General features: G+C 38.4%; 2 protein-coding genes across 6 annotated transcripts in view; both read right to left on the bottom strand.

Annotated features, from left to right (window-relative positions):
• Positions 1-1315: 1315 nt before the first annotated feature.
• Positions 1316-20865, bottom strand: LOC110454421. Its single transcript, XM_021503908.1, has 11 exons — positions 20549-20865; positions 18043-18129; positions 16214-16387; positions 13908-15209; positions 9392-9530; positions 8991-9079; positions 8288-8458; positions 7609-7752; positions 6392-6469; positions 3693-3768; positions 1316-3154 (listed from the first exon to the last, which is right to left on the bottom strand). The coding sequence occupies exons 1-11, from the start codon at positions 20622-20624 to the stop codon at positions 2917-2919; spliced, it is 2574 nt and encodes an 857-aa protein (XP_021359583.1). The 5' UTR covers positions 20625-20865; the 3' UTR covers positions 1316-2916.
• Positions 20866-22599: 1734 nt separating this feature from the next.
• The window catches only part of LOC110454427 (stromal membrane-associated protein 1-like), a 20597-nt gene continuing 15351 nt past the window's right edge, over positions 22600-27845 (bottom strand). For 3 of the 5 annotated variants that reach the window (XM_021503915.1, XM_021503919.1, XM_021503918.1), the window contains 2 exons: positions 27693-27845; positions 22600-26796 (listed from right to left, as the gene is read on the bottom strand). In XM_021503915.1, the coding sequence (XP_021359590.1) occupies positions 26662-26796; positions 27693-27845 (288 nt within the window). In that variant the 3' untranslated portion in view covers positions 22600-26661. The remainder of the gene's footprint in view (positions 26797-27692) is intronic. The other 2 variants (XM_021503916.1, XM_021503917.1) reach the window with 2 other exon arrangements.

Here is a 27845-nt window from a genome sequence, read left to right as displayed (position 1 = left end):
AGTAACGTAATGTATCGTTAACAGAAGTCAAGGGCCATAACTCTGGTAACTATTGAAGGAACATAAAGGCGTTCTCGAAGACACAAGTTCATTTGAGGTATAATATATGTTTCAAGTTTTATCAAAATCCATGCATAAACCTAGGAGTAGGAGGTACAAATTTTTGTCTTCAGACAGACAGACGGACGGACGAACAAACGGTGATTCCAGTATACCCCCCTCTCCTAACTTTGTTGCGAGGGTTATAAAAAATATTTTTACCGTCGCTGCAACCTTGAAGAATGCTGGATGAGCTTATTACCAGGCATCCACCTTATGCACAGAAAGTAAGGAAATGTTAGGGGTGGGCTTATTACCAGGCATGGGTTAATCACCAGTAAAATACGGTGTGTTAATACTAATCCTATTTTTCTGCTGCAAATTTGGATTGCTGTTAAACCTTACTGATAACCCTATTGTATAGCTGCAGTAGTTCCTTGATGAGGGCAAAATCATCATGATAGCGATTCTAATTAACATATAAGGAGATGGAGGTCTCTAGTGTAGAATGTGTAATTCTACGTGAAACAAACTTCATAGTTTGCTCGCTCCTCTAGAATGTGTCAAAAACTTACTACACTTAGTATGAATATTTAAAAAGGTGATTGTTTTTTTAGTAAAATGTGTCCTTGGACAGGGTATAATATATATAACTTAATACCATTATATGACCGTGTTAAGTAAAGTTTTTAATTGACATTAATTAAGCAACTTGTTACAGAGAAATTGTAACACAAAACCATTACACAGTGTAAAATTTATTTCATATATATATATATATAGCTATAATATATAGCGATAAGTAGTTTTAAATGCCCATGTGACAGTAAAAATATAAATAAAACAAACACGAAGACTAGTATAATCGGCTAGTAATTTTTGTTTAGTGTTTTGTTTTATTNTTACGAAATCTTCATGTTAACAAACATATTCATGAATGTGCTGGAGATAAATTTAATGTATTACCTTTGTATCAACTATTTTCATCAGACACTATTTTAAGAGAAACGAAAGAAGACCAACTAATAAAAATATTAAAACCGAGTCTCAACAGGCCACAATAAAATTTTACGCCAAATTGTCCACCAATCTTGTGTACTTCGTGACGTCACGTTACTATTGTAGTGTGATGACATGTAATTGTGACGTCACGACGTTGTTCTCTTTTGAATAAACCTGAAGAGCCCTGTGAAGGGTGAAAGCAGCTAGTTTTTTAGTCGGTCGTTAATTTTATTTTTTCTATATTTACTTCCTTCACATGGACATTTAATCACTTTTTATTATATATATATATATATATAAAACTAACAGCTGAACTACTTGATGCCAATAAAAGAAACACTTGCGAGCATAAAAATTGAGTCTTTTCTGATCATCTGGTACATCAATGATGCAAAACAGAGATATATATATTTGCATATAAAAGACATGACAAAAAAAGATTCTTGGTACATTTTGTACTTCCCTAGTACTTTCACCTATTTAGAGGTTAATCAGGGGATATGTTTCACATAGATATATGATGTTTTTATCATTCTGCGGCTATGATGGACATTTTAGGTTTTGGTTATAACTAAAACTACTACCAAATCTTATCCTAACAGTTAAGTCATGTGATTCTTTAAAATCAAATATTACCAGAAAATACGACTCGGATTTGTAAACACCTGATGATAGTTATTAATTAGCTGTGGATGTCGTTATTATTGGCCAGTACCTATACAGCTCATTAGTCTTGCAACTTCCAACTCCCATAGCTGCAGTCTCTCTGACATCAGAAACTCTTGGATCAGTGGGATTCAGTCGAAAATAAATACCTACACAGGCAAATAAACTACATATCGTATCTGCAGCTAGGTTCAAACGACATTTTCATTGTTATTTTAACCAAATGTTTTGCACAGAAGTACTTGTACTATTTTCGCATAATATACAAATAAGTACATTTTTATAGTGAAATAAATAATATTTCAAATATTTGACATTTCATGTGATATATATAAATGCAAAGATTTAGCATGATGACTTAAAAGGTAGGCAACACAATCCAGGTTGAACACATATACAAGAATACAAAATGTCCACACACATACAATGCTGTCTCCTTTCCGGGATCCTAAATATAAATTGAACACTATAAATAATACCATGACATTAAATCAGATCACATGACTTCACTATTACACACCCGACTCTGTTTGGCCATACAGGACAGTCCATCAACGACTTTCTGAGTATCAAACTAAAGAATCCTTACACTTAAAATTTAACTATTTGGTGTTTTAATAAGACGGACAAAACAAAGTGAGCCATGCAAAGTATTATGAAGACCTTTCAATTTGCAGTCATATTGCAAATCGCACCACTACACAAATTGCTTTTTCTGCAAAAAAATAGAGAGAACAAACCCTTCTAAATGAACGCTAGTAGGTCTAGGAAGTAGTTATTTAGCGGATATCATAATCACAGCTACTAGTACTGTATACCGGGAAATGTCACAGCGTTGGTCCTTATTCGCCCAGTGTTAAATTCGCCCTACATCGCCAACAGTGGAACACACTGGACCCCCTATTGCATCACATACGGTATCTGAATAATTAAGCCTCAGTGTAGACGAAATAGTGACAAAACATGTGACGTCGTATACATGATTTCTTTTTAAACTTTCGCCGTCATGTTAAATTCGCCCTCAGATCGGAAGGCGAAACGGGCGAAAGTTAAACTGCGGCGACAGTTTCCCGGTATACAGTATTACTTACAGACAAGGATGTAATGCATCACTATGGAGGCTTTGCATTGTTACAGAGTTTCTCCACAACGAAATTTTTTGCACTAGTCAGGCCCGACGGGTTTTACAAGTTATGGACCTCTGACCTTTCACATCTGACCCACATGTTCTGCATAAGGTCGTGAGAAGTCGATGCTATTGGCCTCCAGATCCTTCACCAAACCCCTGTACTCATGTCGGAGCTGCTGCTGGAAGCTGTGGAGGAGACGGTTACCACTGAGGGACAGAAAGTCCAGGACGACGCTGTTAGCCGGGAAGTGCCGTCTCTGATACGAGCGTATTCGCTGGGCAGCTTCTATTAAATCTTGGCCTTTGATCCAGTTGTACCTGTAAAAGGGTGAAACGAATATGCAGAAATCTAAAGAATCATCAGGAAATTAATTCTGTAGTTTCTAGGGACAGATACACAGCAAAATCACCACAAAATAAGTTCACTCTGCATACACTGACACACCTACCCAATTCAGAAGAAGAGATGACAAGACAACATCAAATGGGGAGTCTCGGCTAATTTAATTGTGTTAACACTAGGTGGGCCGTCAATAGAACAAAGTACAATTTTCAAAATATACCTAAGTTACGAAAAATGGTGTCCTGCCTAGGGACAAACAACAACAAATAGTGACGTCCACAATAGTAAAATAGTACAATGACGTTCTAGTATAGTTGCAATGTCTGAGAAAAGATGGTATAAGATTTTCACGGTATAAGCCAAGAGTAGAAAAGGCAAAGTGTTTTGAACATGATGTGATATATCTAAAATATCTAAAAAAGGAACAATGTGGATTATAATGGGTGATGTATCACTTCAGTGAACATCCACTAGCGGACGTTGGATCTCATTTACCCCTGTCTTTACACCTACCCGATGTTTAGTGAGCGGAGAGCTGGTCGTTGAGGAGAGCAGGTAATGGCTATCAGGAAGTTTAGTGCTCCAGACTCTGAAAGTACAAACACGATTAATTAGTACAATCTATACCCAAACCAGTTTTCCGCTTCATCACATGGTAGTCAAATAATATTTTTTTAGTACATGCTAAACTGAAACATTTAAAAGTCACTAACACAAGCAAAGGATTCCACTGTGTCACAAGACATTGGGTGTGTCTTATACCTAATGTTTCTATTTTAGTTTTGTAGGGAGTCTTAAGTTCCCATCCCTGGTAACACTACTCTATACCATGAAATTTGGAGTTAAATTTTCGCCTTTTTTCGCCCTCCGTAATGAGGACGAAATTATCATTACAGCAAAAATCTGTTAACAACATAATAAGCGAAGTAATTAAATGCAAAGGGATTTTTTTTTATCTGTAGATGAAAATAGATTTTACTGTCGAAGGGCGAACATTTACCAACATACAGTACTCCATCACAAAACCTACTTTATAGAAACCTGCACAAAACTTCCTGGCTTTTTGTGTTCAACAATATTCTCTCCCACCTTACGCTGAATTGTCTCCTGTTCTGCCCAAAGAAAAAGAAACAATACCACAACGTCGTGGGAACAATCAAATATGATGTTACAATCAGCTTTCCACAGGAGAGGTCAAATGCAAATGGTTTCAAATACATCATTGACAGGATGAGGTAATAAGAATCATCCCCTACGTTAAAAGAAATATCAACCCTCGGGTTACATTCTTGAATCTTTAACCCTCAGCTTGAAGCAAACCGTCAGGTTAAGACAATCAAGAATATCACCCATTGGGTTGAAATTTCTCTATCATACCCTCACAGTAGGGAAATATTCTCTTAGTCTCTCTAGAAATTCCTTACACAACACTTATCTCGATCATAGATGGTTGCTTTTCAAAAGTGACCATTACAAAAAGGGTGGTAATGTGGTGAAGTGGATAGCAGACTCGACTTTCCCATAGACGACCAGAAACTGATTCCCCTATCGCCTGTGAAAAGATACCAGGACACCAGTCACACTATTTGGCTGTTCTGTGTACTCTGGTCTCCTTCTCCATTATGACCCTCTGGTTACTTCAATCCACTTGTACCCCATGTGCATCCCTCTTGTTATCTGACTACAGGTATCCCCCAGTCACTTCCTGGGGTACATGAACCTCTGTACCAGGCCACAGAGTTTGATAAAACTTACTTCATAAATGTAAAATAAACAAGAGGCCCAATGGGCCTGCATCGCTCACCTGGTATAAATCTCACACTTGTAACCTTAAAAGTGATCTAAAATAAAGCTACAGGCAAAATATCAGTATTTATGATTAAAATTCATTTAAAAGACCCTGTTATTTTTTTTAAAAACATTTCACCCCTGTGATTGAAAGTCGAACAAAGTCATTATGTTGAACAAATTGTATAGCCTTTCATCTCAGGATGCAACTTGCAAAGTATAAACATCCTGGGACCCATGGTTATTCAGAAGAGGTCGTTTAAAGATTTTAAACAAATTTGACCCCTGTGACCTTGAATATAAGTCAAAGTCATTCACTTTAACAAACATAGTAGTCCTTGATCCCAGCATGCTACTGACTAAATATCAACATCCTGAGCCTTTTGGTTATTCAGAACAAGTTGTTTAAATATTTTGAACATATTTGCTCCTTGTGACCTTGAATATGATTCAAGGTCATACATTTAAACAAACTTGGTAGCCCTTGATCCTAGTATGCTACTGACTAAATATCATCACCCTGGGCATTTTGGTTATTCAGAAGAAGTTGTTTAAAGTTTTTAACATATTTGACCCCTGTGACCTTGAATATGGGTGAAGGTCATTCATTTGAACAAACTTTGTAGCCCTTCATCTCAGCATGCTACTGGCCAAATATCATCACCCTGGGCATTTTGGTTATTCAGAAGAAGTTGTTTAAAGTTTTTAACATATTTGACCCCTGTGACCTTGAATATGGGTGAAGGTCATTCATTTGAACAAACTTTGTAGCCCTTCATCTCAGCATGCTACTGGCCAAATATCATCACCCTGGGCATTTTGGTTATTCAGAAGAAGTTGTTTAAAGTTTTTAACATATTTGACCCCTGTGACCTTGAATATGGGTGAAGGTCATTCATTTGAACAAACTTTGTAGCCCTTCATCTCAGCATGCTACTGGCCAAATATCATCACCCTGGGCATTTTGGTTATTGAGAAGAAGTTGTTTAAAGTTTTTAACATATTTGACCCCTGTGACCTTGAATATGGGTGAAGGTCATTCATTTGAACAAACTTTGTAGCCCTTCATCTCAGCATGCTACTGGCCAAATATCATATCCCTGGGCATTTTGGTTATCGAGAAGAAGATGTTTAAAGTTTTAACATATTTGACCCCTGTGACCTTGAAAATGGGTGAAGGTCATTAATTTTAACAAACTTTGTAGCCCTTCATCCCATTTTGCTTCTGACCAAATATCGACACCCTAGGCCTTTCGGTTATTAAGAAGAAGTCGTTTAAAGAAAAATATTGACACCGGACGACGGACGACGGACGCCGCACCACGGCATAAGCTCACTTGGCACTTCGTGCCAGGTGAGCTAACAAAAACTATAAATAAATCTTTATTTTTCTAGTTGACAACATATCTTTCGACAACACATACCTAGATGGTTGTTTTTGATTGACAGCTCCTGTAGACTTGGATGGCCTCTCACTGCCTGTATGAACGCTTCACTACTCACTAGTTATAGAAAAGAAAAATAGACAATTGTTATAAATGTCAGCAATGAACTAGGCGATAGTTAGGTGTTCATACAATATATATTTACATACGATATATGTACACACAAATTCATATCTTAGTTTTACAAACATGACAACTTATCTGTGATTTATAAACCATTAACATAAACTTGTCCATGATATGGGCTGTGTTGCATGTGTAATACTGCTAGTTGTGCATAGGCCATATTCGGACCAATCCATATCCGCCCGACATGCGCCGTTTAACTTCTGGTTGAACACTTTTTAGAAAAATCACACCTCAAACTGGTAGTGTACACAACACATGTCTGTCTGTATATGCCATTCTGTTGATGGTATTTTATTTAAGGTAACTAGAATGTGGTTGTAGTTAACCCTTTCACCACTGTAGACCATAATGGACTCATCCAGATCAAAGCATTGATGAGTTCACTTAAGTTACATAGGGGTGAAAGGGTTAAGCTCATGAAATAAACTTTTTGCCAGTTTAATGTGTTATTACTTATAGTTTTGAAGTTATAGAGCAGTAAATGATAAAAACAAGGTTACCGCGAGCGGTATATAATACGCCCGCCACACATTGAATGAGCAGTTGTTTGTATGATTGAAATATATGAAGTATTTGTGAGTAATTGATATTAAAAGAGAAATCATTCCACATAACTGGTAGATCAATGAGTGCAATACAACATCATGGAACGCATGCATCGCATTAATGAAACCAAGGGGAATAACTCCAATAATTACAGTCGGATAATGGCGGTTATCGAACTTGTCAGAGCTTTCATGGTAAATAACCTTGTTGTGAAGTTTGAAGTTAATGCGTTAATAATTACTCGAGATATCGAGCGGACATAATTCGCATGCCTGCCCGCTCGCCCGACCGCCCGCCCGACCGCTCACGTGATAACATAATACGTCCCCGTCTTCGACGGGCCTATAAAAAGTTACCATATGACTATTTCAATATAATCCTACTCCGTATCCGCCCGAGGAGTGATATGAAGTAGTATATGGAAATGATCATATTATGATAACCTCTCATTATATAGCCAGTCCAGACATCAAACATATTTACACTTATGAAGAAAGATCATTGACACCAATAATATTTACCAAAGGTGCTGCGGAGCCTGCTGTAGTTGAGTACGAGTGTTTTGAGGGAGACACATTTTTCTATGAACAGTACCAGGGCCTGCTCCACCGACTCCTCTACCACCCGGTTACCACTGAGACTCACCACCTCCAGTCGAGTATTCTCTGAAATAACAGTTTGACATTAAAGTCTAGACTAATAAGTAATTGGTTCATGTCATTAAATTTTCCATATATATCAATGGAGTGTGATGTTTTCTTTTAAATATTTTTAAAGAATCAATAGAATTTTGTTGATGTCCTTTGTCCCACCAGGGACGAAGAGGAAAAGTAAGTAAGTAATCAATACAATTTCCATAGATCTGGGTACTCCGGTTTTACTTCACCACCAAAACCTGGCACGTCCTTAAATTACCATAGCTGTTCGTATATATAGGACGTACCTGGTAAATAACAAACCAAACCAAACCATAGATCTGTCCAAGCTGAAGGTAATTCTAAAAGGTGATTAATACAGAATCTGATATGAACCTTCCTATCATATTTTTAGACTGAAAAACACATGATTTGTCTTGCTAACTATTCTAATATAAAATCTATGATACATGTTTACAGGCAAGTCTTTAAGTCATCAGTAAATTACTTTTTCTTGAAGATGCCTTATGACTGGAAGAAATAATATACAAGGTGTTCGTTTTACCTGCAAGAACCTCCAAGAGTTGAAGAACTTGTTCCTCCTGAAGAAAGCACCCATTGAGTTTTAAATGGACCAGTGCCAGATCATTCTTGACAAGATTCAGCAGAGCTGCAAACCCGGACTCGGACAGCGTGTTCATACTCAGGTCTAATTTCCTCACACCCTGCAGTAACACTGCAATGAAAGGAAATCAGGAAATGAATAGAAAATTCAATGATGTAACAGTAACTGATCTAGCGACTGCATCTGTTGAAGGTATTGTCATGGCAAACATTTGTATCAAGATTCACGAAATTCCGTTGAGGAATGAAGTCGATACAGCAATTCAAGTTTTTTCTAAAAATAGCAACAGTGACCTTGACCTTCAACGCAGTAACCCGAAACGCGAATTTGTTCAAGGTATTATCATACTAAACACTTGTTTGAAGTTTCATGAAATTCCATTGAGAAATGAAGTCGGGATGACTAAGAAGTCGGGATGACATACGTAAGGGCGGAATCCTATATCCCCTCGAACTTTCGTTGCTAGGGGATAATAGTAACCACCTGAAGAGATCTCTCAAACTGCACCATCTTAAGAGATATATTTAATAACCACCTCAAGAGATCTCTCAAACTGCACCATCTTAAGAGATATATTTGACCTTGTCACCTAGATCCACAAAAAGGAATATATGGCTAATATTTCATCTACAGAAGTACTTACCACCCGGAGACAATGGTAGGCTGATTTCTATAGGTTTGGTACAGGCTTGGAAATCTAACAATTCAAGTGTTTGACTATTTTCTCCATATCTAAAACAGTTGTATGAAAAGAAACATCAATTATTTTGCAAAAGAAAGGACAATACAAGTTGCATAAAAGAAATAAATACTATTAAGCAGATGAAACATGTAAAGTTGTATCACTATGTTAAACAAAATCTGCATCTACATTTTTTCAGGTAGACAAATGATCTGTAACAGATTGTGAGCCAGAATTTTCAAGGGTATTGCATACATTGTACATCAACACTAAAATGTAAATCTTTTCTCAATAAAGTATAGACTTCAGTCATGTACTACTTCATTCATTTATACAGCAATTTGTTTGAAACGAAACCATACTTGAAGTCTGTATGAAGAGTGTGGAGAAACTTCTGAAAGAAGGATGGGTGAACACTGATGTCATCAAGTACCAGGTGAGATAGCTGGTGAGTTTGGACCTTCTGTAGTAGCTGTAGAGTCAACTCCTCCGACTTCATATCTACAACACAGTGTAGGAGGTACCAATGTACAGACAAATTACCACGAGGAAACAACGTACAGACAAATTACCATGACTTCATGGCTACAACACAGTGTACGAGTTACCGATGTACAGACAAGTTATCACAGACTTCATACCTACAACACAGTGTAGGACGTACCGATGTACAGACAAGTTATCACAGACTTCATACCTACAACACAGTGTAGGAGGGACCAATGTACAGACAAATTATCACAGACTTCCTATCTACAACACAGTGTAGGAGGAAACAACGTACAGACAAATTACCATGACTTCATGTCTACAACACAGAGCAGGAGGCACCGATGTACAGACAAATTATCACGGACTTCATATCTACAACACAGTCTAGGAGGTACCAATGTACAGACACATTATCACAGACTTCATGCCTACAACACAGTGTACGAGATACCAATGTACAGACAAATTATCAGACTTCATATCTACACCACAGTGTACGAGGTACCAATATACAGACAAATTACCACGAGGAAACAACGTACAGGCAAATTACCACGAGGAAACAGCGTACAGACAAATTATCACCGACTTCATGTCTACAACACAGTGTAGGAGGGACCAATGTACAGACAAATTACCATGACTTCATGGCTACAACACAGTGTACGAGATACCAATGTACAGACAAATTATCACCGACTTCATGTCTACAACACAGTGTAGGAGGGACCAATGTACAGACAAATTATCGGAGGAAACAACGTATAGACAAATTACGACGACTTCATATCTACAGCACAGTGTAGGAGGTACCAATGTACATACAAATTACCACGACTTCATCTCTACAACACAGTGTAGGACGTACCGATGTACAGACAAGTTATCACAGACTTCATACCTACAACACAGTGTAGGAGGTACCGATGTACAGACAAATTACCACGAGGAAACAACGTACAGACAAATTATCACAGACTTCATATCTACAACACAGTGTAGGAGGAAACAACGTATAGACAAATTACCACGACTTCATATCTACAACACAGTGTAGGAGGTACCAATGTACAGACAAATTACCACGACCTCATATCTACAACACAGTCTAGGAGGCACCAATGTACAGACAAAATATCACCGACTTCATGTCTACAACACAGTGTACGAGGTACCGATGTACAGACAAGTTATCACAGACTTCATACCTACAACACAGTGTAGGAGGTACCAATGTACAGACAAATTATCACCGACTTCATGTCTACAACACAGTCTAGGAGGTACCAATGTACAGACAAATTACCACGACTTCATATCTACAACACAGTGTAGGAGGTACCGATGTACAGACAAATTACCACGACTTCATATCTGCAACACAGTGTAGGAGGTACCAATGTACAGACAAATTATCACAGACTTCATGTTCCAACACAATGTAGGAGGTACCAATGTACAGACAAATTACCACGACTTCATATCACAACACAGTGTAGGAGGTACCAATGTACAGACAAATTATCAGACTTCATATCTACAACACAGTGTTCGAGGTACCAATGTACAGACAAATTACCACGACTTCATGTCTACAACACAGTGTAGGAGGTACCAGCGTACAGACAAATTATCACGACTTCATATCTACAACACAGTGGAGGAGGTACCGATGTACAGACAAATTACCCCGACTTCATATCTACAACACAGTGTACAAGGTACCGATGTACAGACAAATTATCCCAGACTTCATATCTACAACACAGTGTACTAGGTACCGATGTACAGACAAATTACCACAACTTCATATCTACAACACAGTGTAGGAGGTACCAAAGGAGGTACCAATGTACAGACAAATTACCATGTCCTCATGTCTACAACACAGTGTAGGAGGTACCAGCGTACAGAATATCTACAACACAGTGTAGGAGGTACCAGCGTACAGACAAATTATCCCGCCTTCATATCTACAACACAGTGTAGGAGGTACCGATTTACAGACAAATTATCACAGACTTCACGTCTACAACACAGTGTAGGAGGTACCGATTTACAGACAAATTATCACAGACTTCACGTCTACAACACAGTGTAGGAGGTACCAGCGTACAGAATATCTACAACACAGTGTAGGAGGTACCAGCGTACAGACAAATTATCCCGCCTTCATATCTACAACACAGTGTAGGAGGTACCAGTGTACAGACAAATTATCACGGACTTCATGTCTACAACTCAGTGTAGGAGGTACCGATGTACAGTCAAATTATCACAGACTTCATATCTACAACACAGTGTTCGAGGTACCAATGTACAGACAAATTATCCCAGACTTCATATCTACAACACAGTGTACAAGGTACCGATGTACAGACAAATTATCACAGGCTTCATGTCTTCAACACAGTGTAGGAGGCACCGATGTACAGACAAATTATCACAGGCTTCATGTCTACAACACAGTGTACGAGGCACCGATGTACAGACAAATTACCACGAGGAAACAACGTACAGACAAATTATCACAGACTTCATGTCTACAACACAGTGGACGAGGTACCAATGTACAGACAAATTATCACGGACTTCATGTCTACAACACAGTATAGGAGGTACCGATGTACAGACAAATTATCACAGTCTTCATGTCTACAACACAGTGTACGAGGCACCGATGTACAGACAAATTACCACGAGGAAACAACGTACAGACAAATTATCACAGACTTCACGTCTACAACACAGTGTAGGAGGTACCAGCGTACAGAATATCTACAACACAGTGTAGGAGGTACCAGCGTACAGAATATCTACAACACAGTGTAGGAGGTACCAGTGTACAGACAAATTATCACGGACTTCATGTCTACAACTCAGTGTAGGAGGTACCGATGTACAGTCAAATTATCACAGACTTCATATCTACAACACAGTGTACTAGGTACCGATGTACAGACAAATTACCACAACTTCATGTCTACAACACAGTGTACGAGGCACCGATGTACAGACAAATTACCACGAGGAAACAACGTACAGACAAATTATCACAGACTTCATGTCTACAACACAATGTACGAGGTACCGATGTACAGACAAATTATCCCAGACTTCATGTCTACAACACAGTGGACGAGGTACCAATGTACAGACAAATTACTACGACTTCATATCTACAACACAGTGGAGGAGGTACCGATGTACAGACAAATTATCAGACTTCATATCTACAACCCAGTGTACGAGGTACCAATGTACAGACAATTTATCACGGACTTCATGTCAACAACACAGTGTAGGAGGTACCGATTTACAGACAAATTATCACAGACTTCATGTATACAACACAGTGTACGAGGTACCAATGTTCAGACAAATTATCACAGACTTCATGTTCCAACACAATGTAGGAGGTACCAATGTACAGAAAAATTACCACGACTTCATACCTACAACACAGTGTACGAGGTACCAATGTTCAGACAAATTATCACAGACTTCATGTCTACAACACAGTGTAGGAGGTACCAGCGTACAGACAAATTATCACGACTTCATATCTACAACACAGTGTAGGAGGTACCGATGTACAGACAAATTATCACAGACTTCATGTCTACAACACAGTGTAGGAGGTACCGATGTACAGACAAATCCTCACCAACTTTATGGTGACTTACTTGTATCTCACACTAACAAACCAGGAAAATATTTTTTACGAATGATAATTTGAATTTATTCATATCTCGCACGTGTCGGAACAAGTACAGAGAACACAACTAAATCTCCATTATTAAATTCAACAGCTCTGAGTAATTTGCATTATGTATCAGGTAGATTGTTACTGTTACTGTTACATCTATCATAGCTGTCAAACCTCCCTCATTAGGAAGGAGACTCCCTCATTTGGACCAAAATTTACCAATCTCCTTTAAAACTCCCTCATTCAAGTCCAAACTAACAAAAATCAAAATCTACATCCTGTGGTCAAATGATCATCTCCTTCCTAGCTATATAGTTACTGCTCGGTGTGTGTTATGATCATAACAGGTGTGTCGGACTCAAATTATTGTTTTTTTGAGTTATTCTGATACATTAGAATGGGAAAGATAAATTGAGCGAAATAGTTTTAGTCACGTTTCTCACACTTTCTCCCTCATTGGAAATGTGGAATGAGGGAGATCTCCCTCATTGGAAATGTGGAATGAGGGAGATCTCCCTCATTGGTGGTTTCAGAGGTGTCACCTATGATCTATGTAACATGATGGAGTATAAGTTAAAACATTTTAACAAATCTGTAGATGAACATTTCTGTTTCATGCTCGCATATAACTGCTGCAATAGTTATGTTTTCAGGAAAGCAACAATGCAAAGACTTACCAACATCAAAGACCCCAAACTTCTTTAAAGATGTCCAGCCTGGCAAGACTCGAACTAGAATTGAACTGATGTCGTACCTGTTGGCGGTACTCAAGAGCGCAAACGACTCCAGTCCGGTTACTATGTCAGCCGTAGACAGCTCATTTGTATGCTTCATGTCATCATCACAGTCAGGTTTTAGCATTTGGTTACCATGACAACTGGGCTTTGTCTGGTTGTCTGTAGAATTTGTTCTGTCGTTTTTCATCACAATTTCTTCGGCACCTAATTTACCCTGCATTGCTGCAGTACTGGTTAATGCTTCATCTGTTCCTGGGACAGAATCTGCCCTATTCATACACGAATTACACTGAACACATCGCGAGGCTGGCAGAGGAATATGCGTACTACCATCACCAGGTTTGATGGTTGTCGCATTAGTGAGAACAAGGTTTTCCAGGGTATCTGCTGGTCTAGGGAGAGGCGTGATTGCCTCATCATAAAGGTCTAGTATCTGTGGCTCCAGCAAACTTTCAGGACCATCTGGAATGTCAAAATTTGAGGACTCACTGCCATCACTGTCAAATCCTACTTCCCACAGCAGGGGTTCAATGGACCTCGAACACATCGTCCTATCCTCAAGCTGACTAGAGAAAATGCCTGAACTAGTGGACGCCACAGGCTGCGAACCACCATCTGTTCTTTGTGACGCTTCAGATTCATCTAATACTGCTGAATCGTCATTTAATTTAACACTGTCCTCATTCTGGTTTGCCACGGAAGACTGGGTATTCTTTCTGTCATTAGGAATGTTTTTAGCACAATTCTGACAAATAAGGTTTTTTTTACATGATAAATTAGCAGCAGTATGATGGAGTCTCCCTGAGCACACGAACATCAGGTCTAACAAACAGGGCTCCGACAACTTGACCGTAGACAACACCACCTTGGTTAATGTTCCCCGTTTCATTAGAGATACCACCAAGGCACGTATGCCAGTGTAGTATGTGTCTGTGAGCGTAACGAGCTGGAGCCTTTCTGTGACTTGGAGCAGTTTCTCAAGAAGTGGAGTACAACTAGCAATCCAACCACACTGAGAACCAAGAACACGCAGCGTCTGTGCATAAGCAGAAAAATTCAGCAGCTGGTCCAAGTGGAAAGACATAGGTCCTACTGTCCCTCCATCATGATGATTTGAGATGAAAAAAGAAATTTGAGAAGATGACGATGATGACGCGCGGGGAACGGGTAATGCTGGCCGAGGATCCAACGTCTCCCTGCGGACTAGTCTGTGGATTGGGCAGTGGAATAAGCTGTGCGGATCTACAATAAAGGATTTCTCAAATCAAAATTCTTATAAATTACCTAGTAAAACGTATCTATGCAGCGGAACAGGACTGGGTCGATAGTCAGCAACCAGGTAGCTCAATTGGTAGAGCGTCTGTCCAGAGTTCGGAGGGTCCCGGGTTCAAGCCCCAGTCTGGCCGTTATATTCTCTCTTTCTTCTGTTACATATAAATATCTATTTTTTTTACAAAGTTTGCTTCCAATAAGATAGTAAAATTCAAAAACCTTGAACATGTAAAAAGTATATTTGATACCAACACCAATAATTTCCAATAATAACTGGAACATGTTACCCAATGATTTACACTCCCAGGACCCTTAGCCGACTATATTTTCAGTTAACTTCAATACATGGTAATCCTAGTCCAGTCCAATATAGGGCGGGATAGGCAAACATGTTACCGCCCCTCTGACTGCCTCACCCTGCAGTATTAGATCTGCTATTTGGTGAAATGTCTCTATGATTTCTGACAGCTGATTTTACTGATTTAGCACACTGTGGCTTAGCGAGTTGTTTTTAGTGGTTTAGAGTCAAGACATTGGTCTTTTACACTCTTTGCTGAACTGATGTTTTCAAACTTGCAAAAGAATTTTCAATTTCTGTTAGTGTTCAAAACAAATTTAGCATTTATAGCCCTCTGGTAGTTTTCAAACACTTACTTACAAACAGAATGATAGTACATGTATTACAAAAAACAATTCTGCCAGTACCGTACATACCAGGGTAACAGCTGAGGGATATTAGGGGGAAATGCTGCCTTACTAGGCAAGCTAGCTTTTCAAGTGATACAGTATAACCCTGGAACCCGCTCACTAGTTCAGCAAAGTCGAGTGTGGTCAGTAGTTGGATCGGTGACTACCCACACGTTACTTCACCATTAACTGTACTATCTGAAACAGCCACTCACTAATTTGTGATAGAAAATTAAAATTATTTCACCTCCTCGTCAAGTTATTGAGAAAATGACAAGTCCACAAACCTCTTGTGTTGACACTGAGGGTACAGAAGTTGAGTAGATCATGGAAATGTTTCATCAGGTAGACTTTCCGTGGATCCTTGTCAATCGTCTCCTGGAACACATTCATCATGGACTGTACTCCAAGGCCCCACCGTCGCCGGATGTGCATGGTCCACAACCAATCACATTTCACACCTGTCAAAACAATATAAACAAAAATGACAAATACAAGTTCATTCTTACTATTTATCTTCTCGTCTGACTCCAGATCTGTGTCCAAGCCCAGGTATTCCATCTATGGTTTATACTGAGAAACAGCTGTAAATGCTGGTTTAGCATTACGTCATGTTTACTTATCTAATAAGTAGCAACTCTATCTCTACTAATAGATTTTTTAACTAATGATACATGTCTGGAGTAGCTTATCTTCCTGTATAAGAAATGATATAAGTGCATGATATAAATCATAAAGTCATTGAGTTCTTATGCAAATTTGCAAAATCTTCCTGTGATGGAGGGAGTGTACTATTTTTCTCCTTAGGACTGGTCCAGGTGAAATAGAACTGGTCCTAGAGAACCCTACCTGTGTAAACTAGATAACTCTCTAGAAATGGCCCTTATGACACTCGTGTGTGGAGGGTTACTCTCTAGAACAGGTCCTGGGAAAGCTTAGCTGTGTAAAGGGGATTACTCTCTAGAACAGGTCCTGGAGAACCTTACCTGTGTGTTGGAGATTATCCCCTAGAACAGATCCTGGAGAACCTTACCTGTGTAAGGGAGATCACTGTCTAGAACAGGTCCTGGAGAACTTTACCTGTGTAAGGGAGATTACTCTCTAGAACAGGTCCTGGAGAACCTTACCTGTGTAAGGGAGATTACTCTCTAGAACAGGTCCTGGAGAACCTTACCTGTGTAAGGGAGATTACTCTCTAGAACAGGTCCTAGAGAACCTTACCTGTGTAAGGGAGATTACTCTCTAGAACAGGTCCTGGAGAACCTTACCTGTGTAAGGGAGATTACTCTCTAGAACAGATCCTGGAGAACTTTACCTATGTAAGGGAGATTACTCTCTAGAAAAGGTCCTAGAGAACCTTACCTGTGTAAGAGAGATTACTCTCTAGAACAGGTCCTGGAGAACCTTACCTGTGTAAGGGGGATTACTCTCTAGAACAAGTCCTAGAGAAGCTTACCTGTGTAAGGGGGATTACTCTCTAGAACAGGTCCTGGAGAACCTTACCTGTGTAAGGGGGATTACTCTCTAGAACAGGTCCTGGAGAACTTTACCTGTGTAAGGGGGATTACTCTCTAGAACAAGTCCTAGAGAAGCTTACCTGTGTAAGGGGGATTACTCTCTAGAACAGGTCCTGGAGAACCTTACCTGTGTAAGGGGGATTACTCTCTAGAACAGGTCCTGGAGAACTTTACCTGTGTAAGGGGGATTACTCTCTAGAACAAGTCCTAGAGAAGCTTACCTGTGTAAGGGGGATTACTCTCTAGAACAGGTCCTGGAGAACCTTACCTGTGTAAGGGGGATTACTCTCTAGAACAGGTCCTGGAGAACTTTACCTGTGTAAGGGGGATTACTCTCTAGAACAAGTCCTAGAGAAGCTTACCTGTGTAAGGGGGATTACTCTCTAAAACAGGTCCTAGAGAAGCTTACCTGTGTAAGGGGGATTACTCTCTAGAACAGGTCCTAGAGAAGCTTACCTGTGTAAGGGGGATTACTCTCTAAAACAGGTCCTAGAGAAGCTTACCTGTGNGTAAGGGGGATTACTCTCTAGAACAGGTCCTGGAGAACTTTACCTGTGTAAGGGGGATTACTCTCTAGAACAAGTCCTAGAGAAGCTTACCTGCATATGAAAGACTTTGGTGGATGGAGTGAAGCCAGTAAGCACTCATGTAAGGGAGGATACTCTCCAAAACTGGTCCTGGCAAATCTGCAAATTAAATTACATCAACTTGAATTGATTATATTTTTACAAAACAGACAGTTCAGCCGAGTTCTCATATACATACTAACAACCATGTTATGTAAAGAATATGAGCAAAAAAACCTAAGACAACTATTTGTCAAATCTTCAAGAGAGATGTATAGGTAGGTAATCATTGTCCAATTCGTGTATGCTACAAGATTCAGGAACAATTGTGTCTAATAGCATGAACCACTGCATCCTGAATGACTGCCAACATGAATTCAGGTACAGAATTGGACTGATAGATCTGAGCGCACATGTACATGCCTCACCAGTGCCTGCCCATACATGCATATGTACATGTATATCATATGAGATGCAACACATTCCTGGATAAAAAGATTTCTGGAAGGACAGACCCAGCGGGTAAGGTACAAGAAATGTAGAACACAGGGGCAAGGCACAGATCCCTAACCCCATGGTCAGTATATCTAATTGTATTATGTGAAAGGTCACTTACTTCAAGATACCAATATATACCAGCACGTATCCTTTGGGATGGACTTCTCAACTGATTTGAGTGATTTATCATGAAAACATCTTATTAATCAAGCATACAAGAAGGCAAATAGCACTTTTCCCTTCAAAGGAATCTTATGATATTAAATGAGGATACCAAGACCTGTACATTTCATTGATTCCTGTACATGCTGGCCCTAATTTGCAATAGAGCTCATCTTTATGGAGCTAAACTGATATATCAAACATTAGAAATGGCTAAAAGAGACAAAAGAGAGATAGCTACTTGTGGTAGACAAACAAGCCTAGGATAATCCGACACTTTTTACATTTTCCATTCAAGTTATAGGAGGCACGGTAGTCTAGTGGTAGGACGCCGGGATTGTGACCGAAGGGTTGTGAGTTCAAGTCACGTCACTGTGTTGCATCTTTGAGCAAAATACTTTACTCCGCTTGTTCCAGTCTACTCAGCTGTAAAGGAGTATGTTGTTGGTCAGGGCTAGAATTATTGAATGCTAGCTGTGAGCGCCGAAATGGAAGCACTGAGCATGGCTTTATGCTCCCCAGGGAGTTCAGAAGGTTATTGGCTGGTGTCATTTAGGCCCTATAACCACGACTAATAGTTTATGAACCGCTTTCAGACAATCTAGGAACTAGGTTGTGATAAAGCGGTATATATATAAGAACCTTGAATTCTTATTTTATAATTATGTTACCACTTTCCTTCATCTTTTATGGGTCAACAACTGGTTGCATACTTTAGTCAGAATGCTTTATATCCGGTCTGTGAACCATTAGACTTAAAATTTTGGGGTCAACACATCTTTCTCCAAAATTCATCAGAAATTCACATTTCAGAATGATATGAACACAGAAGTCTGACATGTTGTCAACATATAATTACAACAATCTGTAAATTAAAAATACCCCTTATGGCTTATACTATGTTTTTATATTATATAAGTTTTTTTATAAACAGATTGTTATAAATGATATTATCAACTCGAGGCTTTCCAGAGAAGAGCGACCAGATAGTCTATAATGACTTTCACTCGAGAACTCCAGGTTATGTCTCGGCAATTGTTGACTCCCTCAAGTCGGACCCCTGCAGAGTCGTCGGAGGCATAGGCCAGGCTGGTCAACTTCTATAAGATCACTCACGATCTCATAGCTATTCCAGCCGACCAGTACTAAACCAAGGCAAACACCAGGACTTGGGGGAATCAACGTTATTGTCCAATTCAGGCATCTTAATACTTTTTCAAGTTCTCTTACATGCCAAGGACCATATATAACGGACTGGAACAGCTTACCCTCCTTTCTTGCTGATGCAGACAGCCTTGAATCATTCAAGGCTGGCCTATACTCTTCACATTGAACAATTACCACCCCTCCCCCCTAGTTTCTCACGGCTTAACACACATACAGTACACCGTCAAACAGATCTTCTCTGCATCTTTCAAGAGACGTTATATATACGTCTCTGATCTGTCCCACTAACATAGGCTGGTCTATGTACATTATGTATGCACACCTGCCACCCCCGAGGAGTTGGCCGGCAGTTGAAGTCTAACATGTCCTGTATGGAATTGTGTGATCGTGTTGCACTACTTTACATTTATGTATCACACCCATGTCGNCCCCCCCCCCATTATATAATTTATACTTTTGCTTATTTCATTCAATTATAACTATAAGGTTTCTTTTTTCCACCCAAGCCCAGAGACAATAATGGCTCCAATATTGGAGATTCATCTCTCATAGAAATAAGTACTCCTATAACATAAGAGGTCGCTGGTCGGCCTTTTTTTCTATCTGTAAATAGTATCTCGCCGTCTTAAACCTCTAACATTGTTGGAGTAAGAAGATGAAGAAGATATTGGCCAAAAGGATAGACTCCTGTGATATGAATTTGGATACCCACCTGCTACGGCCTCCGTTGGAAACAAATCCATATTTTCCCCAACAAATGTGGATGTCATTCGAAAGAGTGACTTCATTGCGACTGTGAGCCGACAGTGTACTTGTACTGTTTTCTAGAGACAGGACACGAACGAGTTCTTATGTAATATTCACTTTCGTGATGATTAAGTTAACTGTCTGCATGATCTACTTAATTTTCAATGACTTCACACATGCAGTACACCGTACATGGTCCCAAGGGCATAAACATCACCATTGATGGAGCCCTTGCATTGTACAGCTAAGAAGAAGAATAAATCCTGTCAATCCTTCCCTGCAGCGGATGTTGAAGGGAGGCAACTCTTAAAAGGCATTCTAAAATGAAAGCCTTAACGGATTCCGTGTGAGTATTCTTGTCCAACGTATCTGTTCAGACCATTATGTCCACGAATCATGTAATCTTGATAGGAATAAACTGGTCCTTAAATGTTTTATCTAAATTGTAAATTTTACTACCCCTGGGTCATTCATTCCCCCTTTAGTGGAGGGGGATTAGCTGAAAGTTCATAGGAAAATAACACTTTTTAGTTTCTGCTGATCATTTTATGTAGGAAGTAAATTTCACTTTGTTGAATAAATTTATTTGATAGGATGGAAGTTAACGTTGATGGTATTAAAACTAATTAAGGCCCTGATCCTGCAACCCAATCGGGCAGAGACGTATATAACACATATACGTTTATACGTCTCTGAATCGGGGGCCTGAGGAACTCCTCACTGCCACAGGGTCCAATTTGGAGAAAACTGCATAAACTTCGAAAATTATTCTCAGTTCCCATGTCCTTAAAAGGAAATGGTACACTTCATGGATGTAAAGGTCTTCAGATGCTTTAAATAAATCCTAACTTTCATATTACCCCCAATTCATTTATTCTCTCTTAGGGAAGGGAGACACTTTACTATTTAGTTGATACCGGATAAAAATACTCATTTAATTTGTACTTTCCTACAATAACAAAGTAGAGTTTACAAAAAAATCAATGTATGTGAAATTGAAGCTAAGAGTCTCTCCTACTAAACTTAGGACAAACAAAACTCTATTCATGATCAGTGTTTGTACATTTTGAGTACACTAGCATCTACCTAATACCAGGTATAGTCTCTGCTAAAAGAATGAAGTAAAATTTCTTCTCTAATTTTGACGTCAAAAGTTGAATTTACACTATTGGATTTTTTTTTAACATTTCAATCTCATGGAAAATTTAATCAACTGACCCTGTAAACGTATCATGTATGCTTGCTGAAAGAGCATAACTGCCATCTTCCAAGAAACGTCTGTGGTATCCAACAATGCAGTTATGATGTCATAATTAGTTATAACATCAACAATTGAACCTTGGCATTCATTGCCTATATGAATGCCCTCAGAACTTGGTAAGTTGACATGATGTGTAGTTGTAACGCTGTAAGCTAGGTTAATTGGTAAATATTTTTTATTATTTATTAAGGTTTGAATTTTCGGAACTTCAAAAGCCGTTTCATCAGTTTGCCACTTAAATTGGCCAACCGTGCACTTACGATTTGAACAGATCTGAATGATCTTTTCTCGTTCATGATAAACTCAAATTAGATAAAAAAAACTTTTTCTCAATAATTTTTAGATGGCAATACTAAATAGTGACATGGGGTCAAGCTTTTGAAATTCCGTTCCTGAAACAAATATGCCAGGTATAAACAGACCATATTAAGTCTTGTAACAAATTGAGCCATACTGTGTTACATTGCTGGGGAAAATGTGAACACCTAGGCCGTTTTCGTTTAAACGGTCAAACCGATCAGACCTCTGTTGTTCGTTTATTAAATATGGTCGGACCTAGTAATCTGATGCTGCTTTCAGGCGAGCCTGGACAAGACCTGCATAAACATTTGCAGGTCCGCCATTTATACCCGAAATTGTCACATTTATAAACGGTCAAACCGGTTGTTTCGCATAAACGAACAGGCCCCAGATGCTGACTCCAAAGCGTGCCATATCCATGTGTAGCTGGGACAGTGAAGTAACAAATACAAGACTGTTGGTTGTTTTTGGTGTTTATGTTTATACATGAATTACAACATAACGTCAGGGTTTTTACATACATGGCTAAAATGATATTTACAGTGAAAACACAATGGCAGTAGTGGATTTTTACAGTGTTTCATTCTTTACAAATCTGTGCTGGTAACATGTCTAATAAATAAATCAACATAAAAACAGAATTGCTTTAAAAGGGTATTGCACAAAACCCTATGCTTGATTACCATTTGAATAATTCAAAAAATGTTTTAAGCATAGGAGCTTTGATTCAGTTAAATAATTTAAGCACTTTGATTCATTCAACAAACTTATTGGAGGTACATAAAACATGGGTTTTGTTCCTAACTAATGCTGGAATTCCAACCAAAATCTAATATCACATTAGGCTATACAAAAACAGTCTTACAAAAACAGTCTGACATTTTTATATAATCACAAAATATTACCGGTGATACAGAATATACTTTGAAATAATTGATGGTGTTGTCCAAAAGATGAAACATTGCCCTTATTAACTTTACATGTGAAATTGCAACCTTATTTGTTAAGGTATTTGAATATAATGCTTCATCATATGTGAAAAAAATTAAAGTTAAAAATCACTGAAATCATTGTACTTGTATACCAAATACTGTAAAACGCATACATTTGTTCGCAATAACTACAAGTGTTGACCTCATGATTTAGTTCCCAAGTTTAAAAAAACAAATATAAAATAGTCAAATATACCACGACAAGCACATCCATAAACAATCACTCCTGTCCTTCCAAACTCATTCTTATTTGACATTTGCCTCACTCACATATTACTGAGTGTTCCCATGATGGAGGAATACACCATGTTGCTATAACAGCTTATATAGAGTCTATAATGATTGTTATTTTGCTCACACCAGACCATAATGATGAGGTACTATTTACAATCTTTATAAATAAGCTTCAAATATTTCATTTGCATTTCTCTCCTAAAAGATTTAACCATGTTGCAATCTTCAATATAATTTGTGCGGTTTTTTTTCTTCAAATCTACCCTCCTGAAGTGCATCCTTTGGCCCGGGGATGCTCCTTGTTAAATCAGATTAGAATTCCTTTACCTGTACTATTTAGTTTGTAAAGATTTACTCCCATTTCCCCTAATGGACCCCTCGTACCTCTCCGCCCCTAGAGACACCACCCAATTCCTTTACACAACACCAATGTCCCTTTGTCTAGAGATGTTCGATGTCAAATAAGTCAAAATACATTCAGCTGTTCTGGACTAGTATAGGCTTGTAAAGGAACGGTTAACAATGGACGTGCGACAGAACATGGACACTGGCCGGTATCATGGCATCAGCTCGTAATTTAGCTTTTTTGGCCAGGTGAGATAATAAAATTATTCTGACTATAGCTTTCACCAGACTACTGGCAGATGGCAAAATGTATAAAATTATATGAGTAAGGTGCTTTGCTAAAATAATGATAGAAAGGACTGGCAACATGTTTTCAACTTTAAATCGTTGTAGTTCATACAAATCATTAAACAGATGTAAATCATATGTTAACTTAATTATTTTTTAATTAAATTAAGCATTTTAACTCACATTTAATTGTGAGTAGCTTTTAATTACTAGATATAAAACACATTTGGCAAATTTATAAACATCTTATAAAATACCTGTTTTTTTTAAACTCCCCTTGAAAATATCCTGCCAATCATAATATCCCCCCAATTACATAACAGTATGACTAAAACGCCTCTGAATAAGGATACACATCATTGATACACTTGACAAGACATTTTCCTGAAAAGATGCCCAGATAATAAAAGATCATGTGTTCAGACACCTGATGATGATGTGGGTACCTGTGTTTTTAATGACATGGACATCAGTTTAACGAAATTTTCTAACTACAGTCCCAAGTACATACCACACAGTATTGTCACCATGATCACCACACTGTCAACATCAGCGTGGCAGCTGAACATACACTGTAAAACATATTACATGTACTTGTTCATACTGAGCACAGGGGCTGGACATAAACTCTATGATTATGGTCATAGGATTACACAAAATGTCACTACCACCCGTAAATTGGGACTTACACATGTCAAAAAACAGCTTATTACATTAAGAAGTCTTCGAAGACAGACACGATCTACCGTACTTAAAACCATATAAGTCATCACTTATGCATGACATTACTTCAATGATACATATAGATATTTATACTGTCAGACCCAACCCAAGCAAACTGTGACTGAATGAAGTCTATTAAAAATGAAACCAAACATCAGACTACACACAAGATAAAACAAATCAGACTACACACAAGACCAAACAAAACGGATTACACCTATAGGAAATAACAACAGGACTGAACTCAGTAGCTTATATGTAGTGAAACATTCACAAACATATTTTAAATTTCCATTATCAAAATTAAGGTTCTAATTTTTTTTTCTGAATGCTACCCCCATTATATTGAACAAACTTATGCAACATTTCACCCTTTCATGATAAACCAGTACTTTTGAAACCTGTCGCACAGCACTGTTGGAAGTAGTCCGAATTATTCTGACGTTTTATTGACTTTTTTCATAACGGTCTGTCGTCAATTAACATCAGTATATTACTGGGTAGTATTTCACTCAACTACCAGTGTGTTGAATCAAAAACAAAAGGGGTGAAAAAGATAAAAGACAATGATCGAGAAAAAATCATTAAGAAAAACATTCAGGCCCAAATTGATCCGGTCACCACTAAGTGTATAGAAAGTCTGCATTTATGAGAGTTGTCATCTTAGACAGCACATACATCGTAATTCATGAATAGTTTTAGCTTGGTGATTGTTCAGCATTTCAATGTTTGCCAATTATCATTTTTTAAAGCAAAAAAACCCAACTGATTTTTAAGTGAATCACATTTAGATGAAGTAGGCAACAGATATGTTACTGTACAAAATTCTGTGAATAACTGATCATTCATCTTTATTAAAAGTCGAAACAAGAAAAAATGGAAAGGCGCCACTTGACCGAATATGCATGACAAAACAATCATGAACTGTTTAAAAAAAACAAATTCTGACATGACAATAGATATATATTAAAAAATAAATCACAGTTTTATTAATGAATTACATGCTCTATATCCTTATTGTCATAAGCTGTAGCTTTAGCTCTATCACACTGGCTGCCCTACAAACACCTGTCCAGCAGGAGAAACTGCAATCTTGTACAAGTTAAGTCCTGATGTTTTCATTGGAGTATCGCAACTCATGAAAGCCGTTGTTCATTGTACAGAAATTCCTCAACCAAAATGTCTACATAGCGAAAGGAAAGCAGGCAAGTTGTTGATGTGAATAGTTCAACAACATCTCATTATAATCAGTATTTTACAATTTGTTAATCGCGCGACACCCTTCTATGAAATGTCATATGAAATGATGGAGACAGAAGTTAAAGCACTACATTGATAACGCAGGTGTGTAGCGATGTTGGTATTAATCAATAAACCCAAGACGTCTCTCCATTGGATGATACATTCAAGACACTGCTTATAAATAACGGAAATCTTGAGCAAGCCTAAATAAATGAAGACATTCTGAATTGCATACGAAGTAATTACATTTCCTAACAGGACACAATGAACGCTACACGGAGACAACGTTGATTTACGGAGGTAATATTGTAATACTTTACATGTGCCGAATTGTCTAATATCATCTGAACGTATTACATAAACACCCTGTAGCACTTCTAGTTTATACTCCACAATTACGTCACAGAATGACTTCCCTGCATGTACGCTAGCTAAAACAGACATCACCTTACAAATTAGCAGGCATCTTACCATTAACATTACATTGAGTGATTAAAACACAGTCTATAACTGGAATGTTCTTTCTTTGTCCTGCTCTTCCCTTGACAGCTTCCTCCCAAACATAAGCATGGCTAACGCGTGAACAATTTTGACTCCCGATCTTGCTGACACCTCTCAGCAATGTGACGGACAATCCACAGGAATTCCATGCACATGACAACAAATAATGTAAATGATCTAAAACAGCAACTATCATTGCCAAAGATTGGTAGATAGTGTGTGTCCACTGCTGTTCTGGGCCCCCCAATTTAACCCCCCTGTACTCGGCATTGGCTGTCCCATCATGTTTCCGCCACCCACACGCATGGCTGACATCTGCTGCTGCATCTGGAAATGTCAAATCAACAAATTTAGTTCCACAAGCAGCTGAGCAAAACACTCCGGTCATAATTTTAGACTGATTAATTGAAGTACGTCATATTAAAGAAGCGTCTTGAATATAGAAGAAATGGAGCTGACTAATACTCAACTTATGATAGAGAGTGTAAACAACTTTATTAGTAACGTGTATGGGTAAGTGCTTAGAACGAGAATTGTTATCTGTATTTTGGTAACTGCCTTTTTCCTTGAACTGACAAAGGTTGATGTTATATCAAAGAAAACATTTTTTTCTTCTATTCTTTCTTAAATTGAGCCGAAATCTTGTATGCAGCTTTGTTGTTTTGCCTCTTTATAGACAAGAATTCCATGGAAGATGTCACCTACCCCAAGCTTACCTGGCAGGTGTAAGGAGTTTACCCAAGATGAAGGAATAAAATGCAATAAGTTTTCTGTTACAATTGTATATCATTTTCTATTTTAGCACTGTTTCAAACATTGATGAATTTGCCCTCAACTTGGGTCGAATGTATACTGGGCATGTTTCCAATAATACTTTCAAAAGTTCACAGAAACAACTAGCAAGTCAGATTGCAGCAACCTGATTAAAGGTTTGAGTATATGGCTGAGCATCACCCTTGAGTTTGGGCATTGGGAAGTCCATCTACCAGACAAGTTTCATCAAAATCCTATAATCCCTTCAGAAGATATTGTCTGAAAACAAATCTGAACATAACACAGACTGTAACACCCGATGACGGACAAATTAATTCCCATAATAATTTTGATGTGTTTTGAGGGGACATGAAAATCAGTAAATGTACGAAAAAGAACTTGAAAATCCCATTGAGAACAGGACTGAATTGTTCAGTCATGGTAAGTAAAGGACAAGTCGAGTTGGCTACCTGCTGGAACTGCATCTGTTGCTGCTGCATCTGTTGTGGTTGTTGACCATACATGGCCATATTGCCCTGGGGCATGCCTGCCATCGCCATGTTTCCCTGCTGGGGCATCCCCATCATTCCTGCATACATGTTAGGCTGCTGCTGCTGCTGCTG

This window comes from Mizuhopecten yessoensis, unplaced genomic scaffold, assembly GCF_002113885.1.
Source record: "Mizuhopecten yessoensis strain PY_sf001 unplaced genomic scaffold, ASM211388v2 scaffold7833, whole genome shotgun sequence".
Taxonomy (NCBI): Eukaryota; Metazoa; Mollusca; class Bivalvia; order Pectinida; family Pectinidae; genus Mizuhopecten; species Mizuhopecten yessoensis.
Note: the sequence above shows the minus strand (reverse complement) of the source record. Positions and strands in the feature narration are given on the sequence as shown.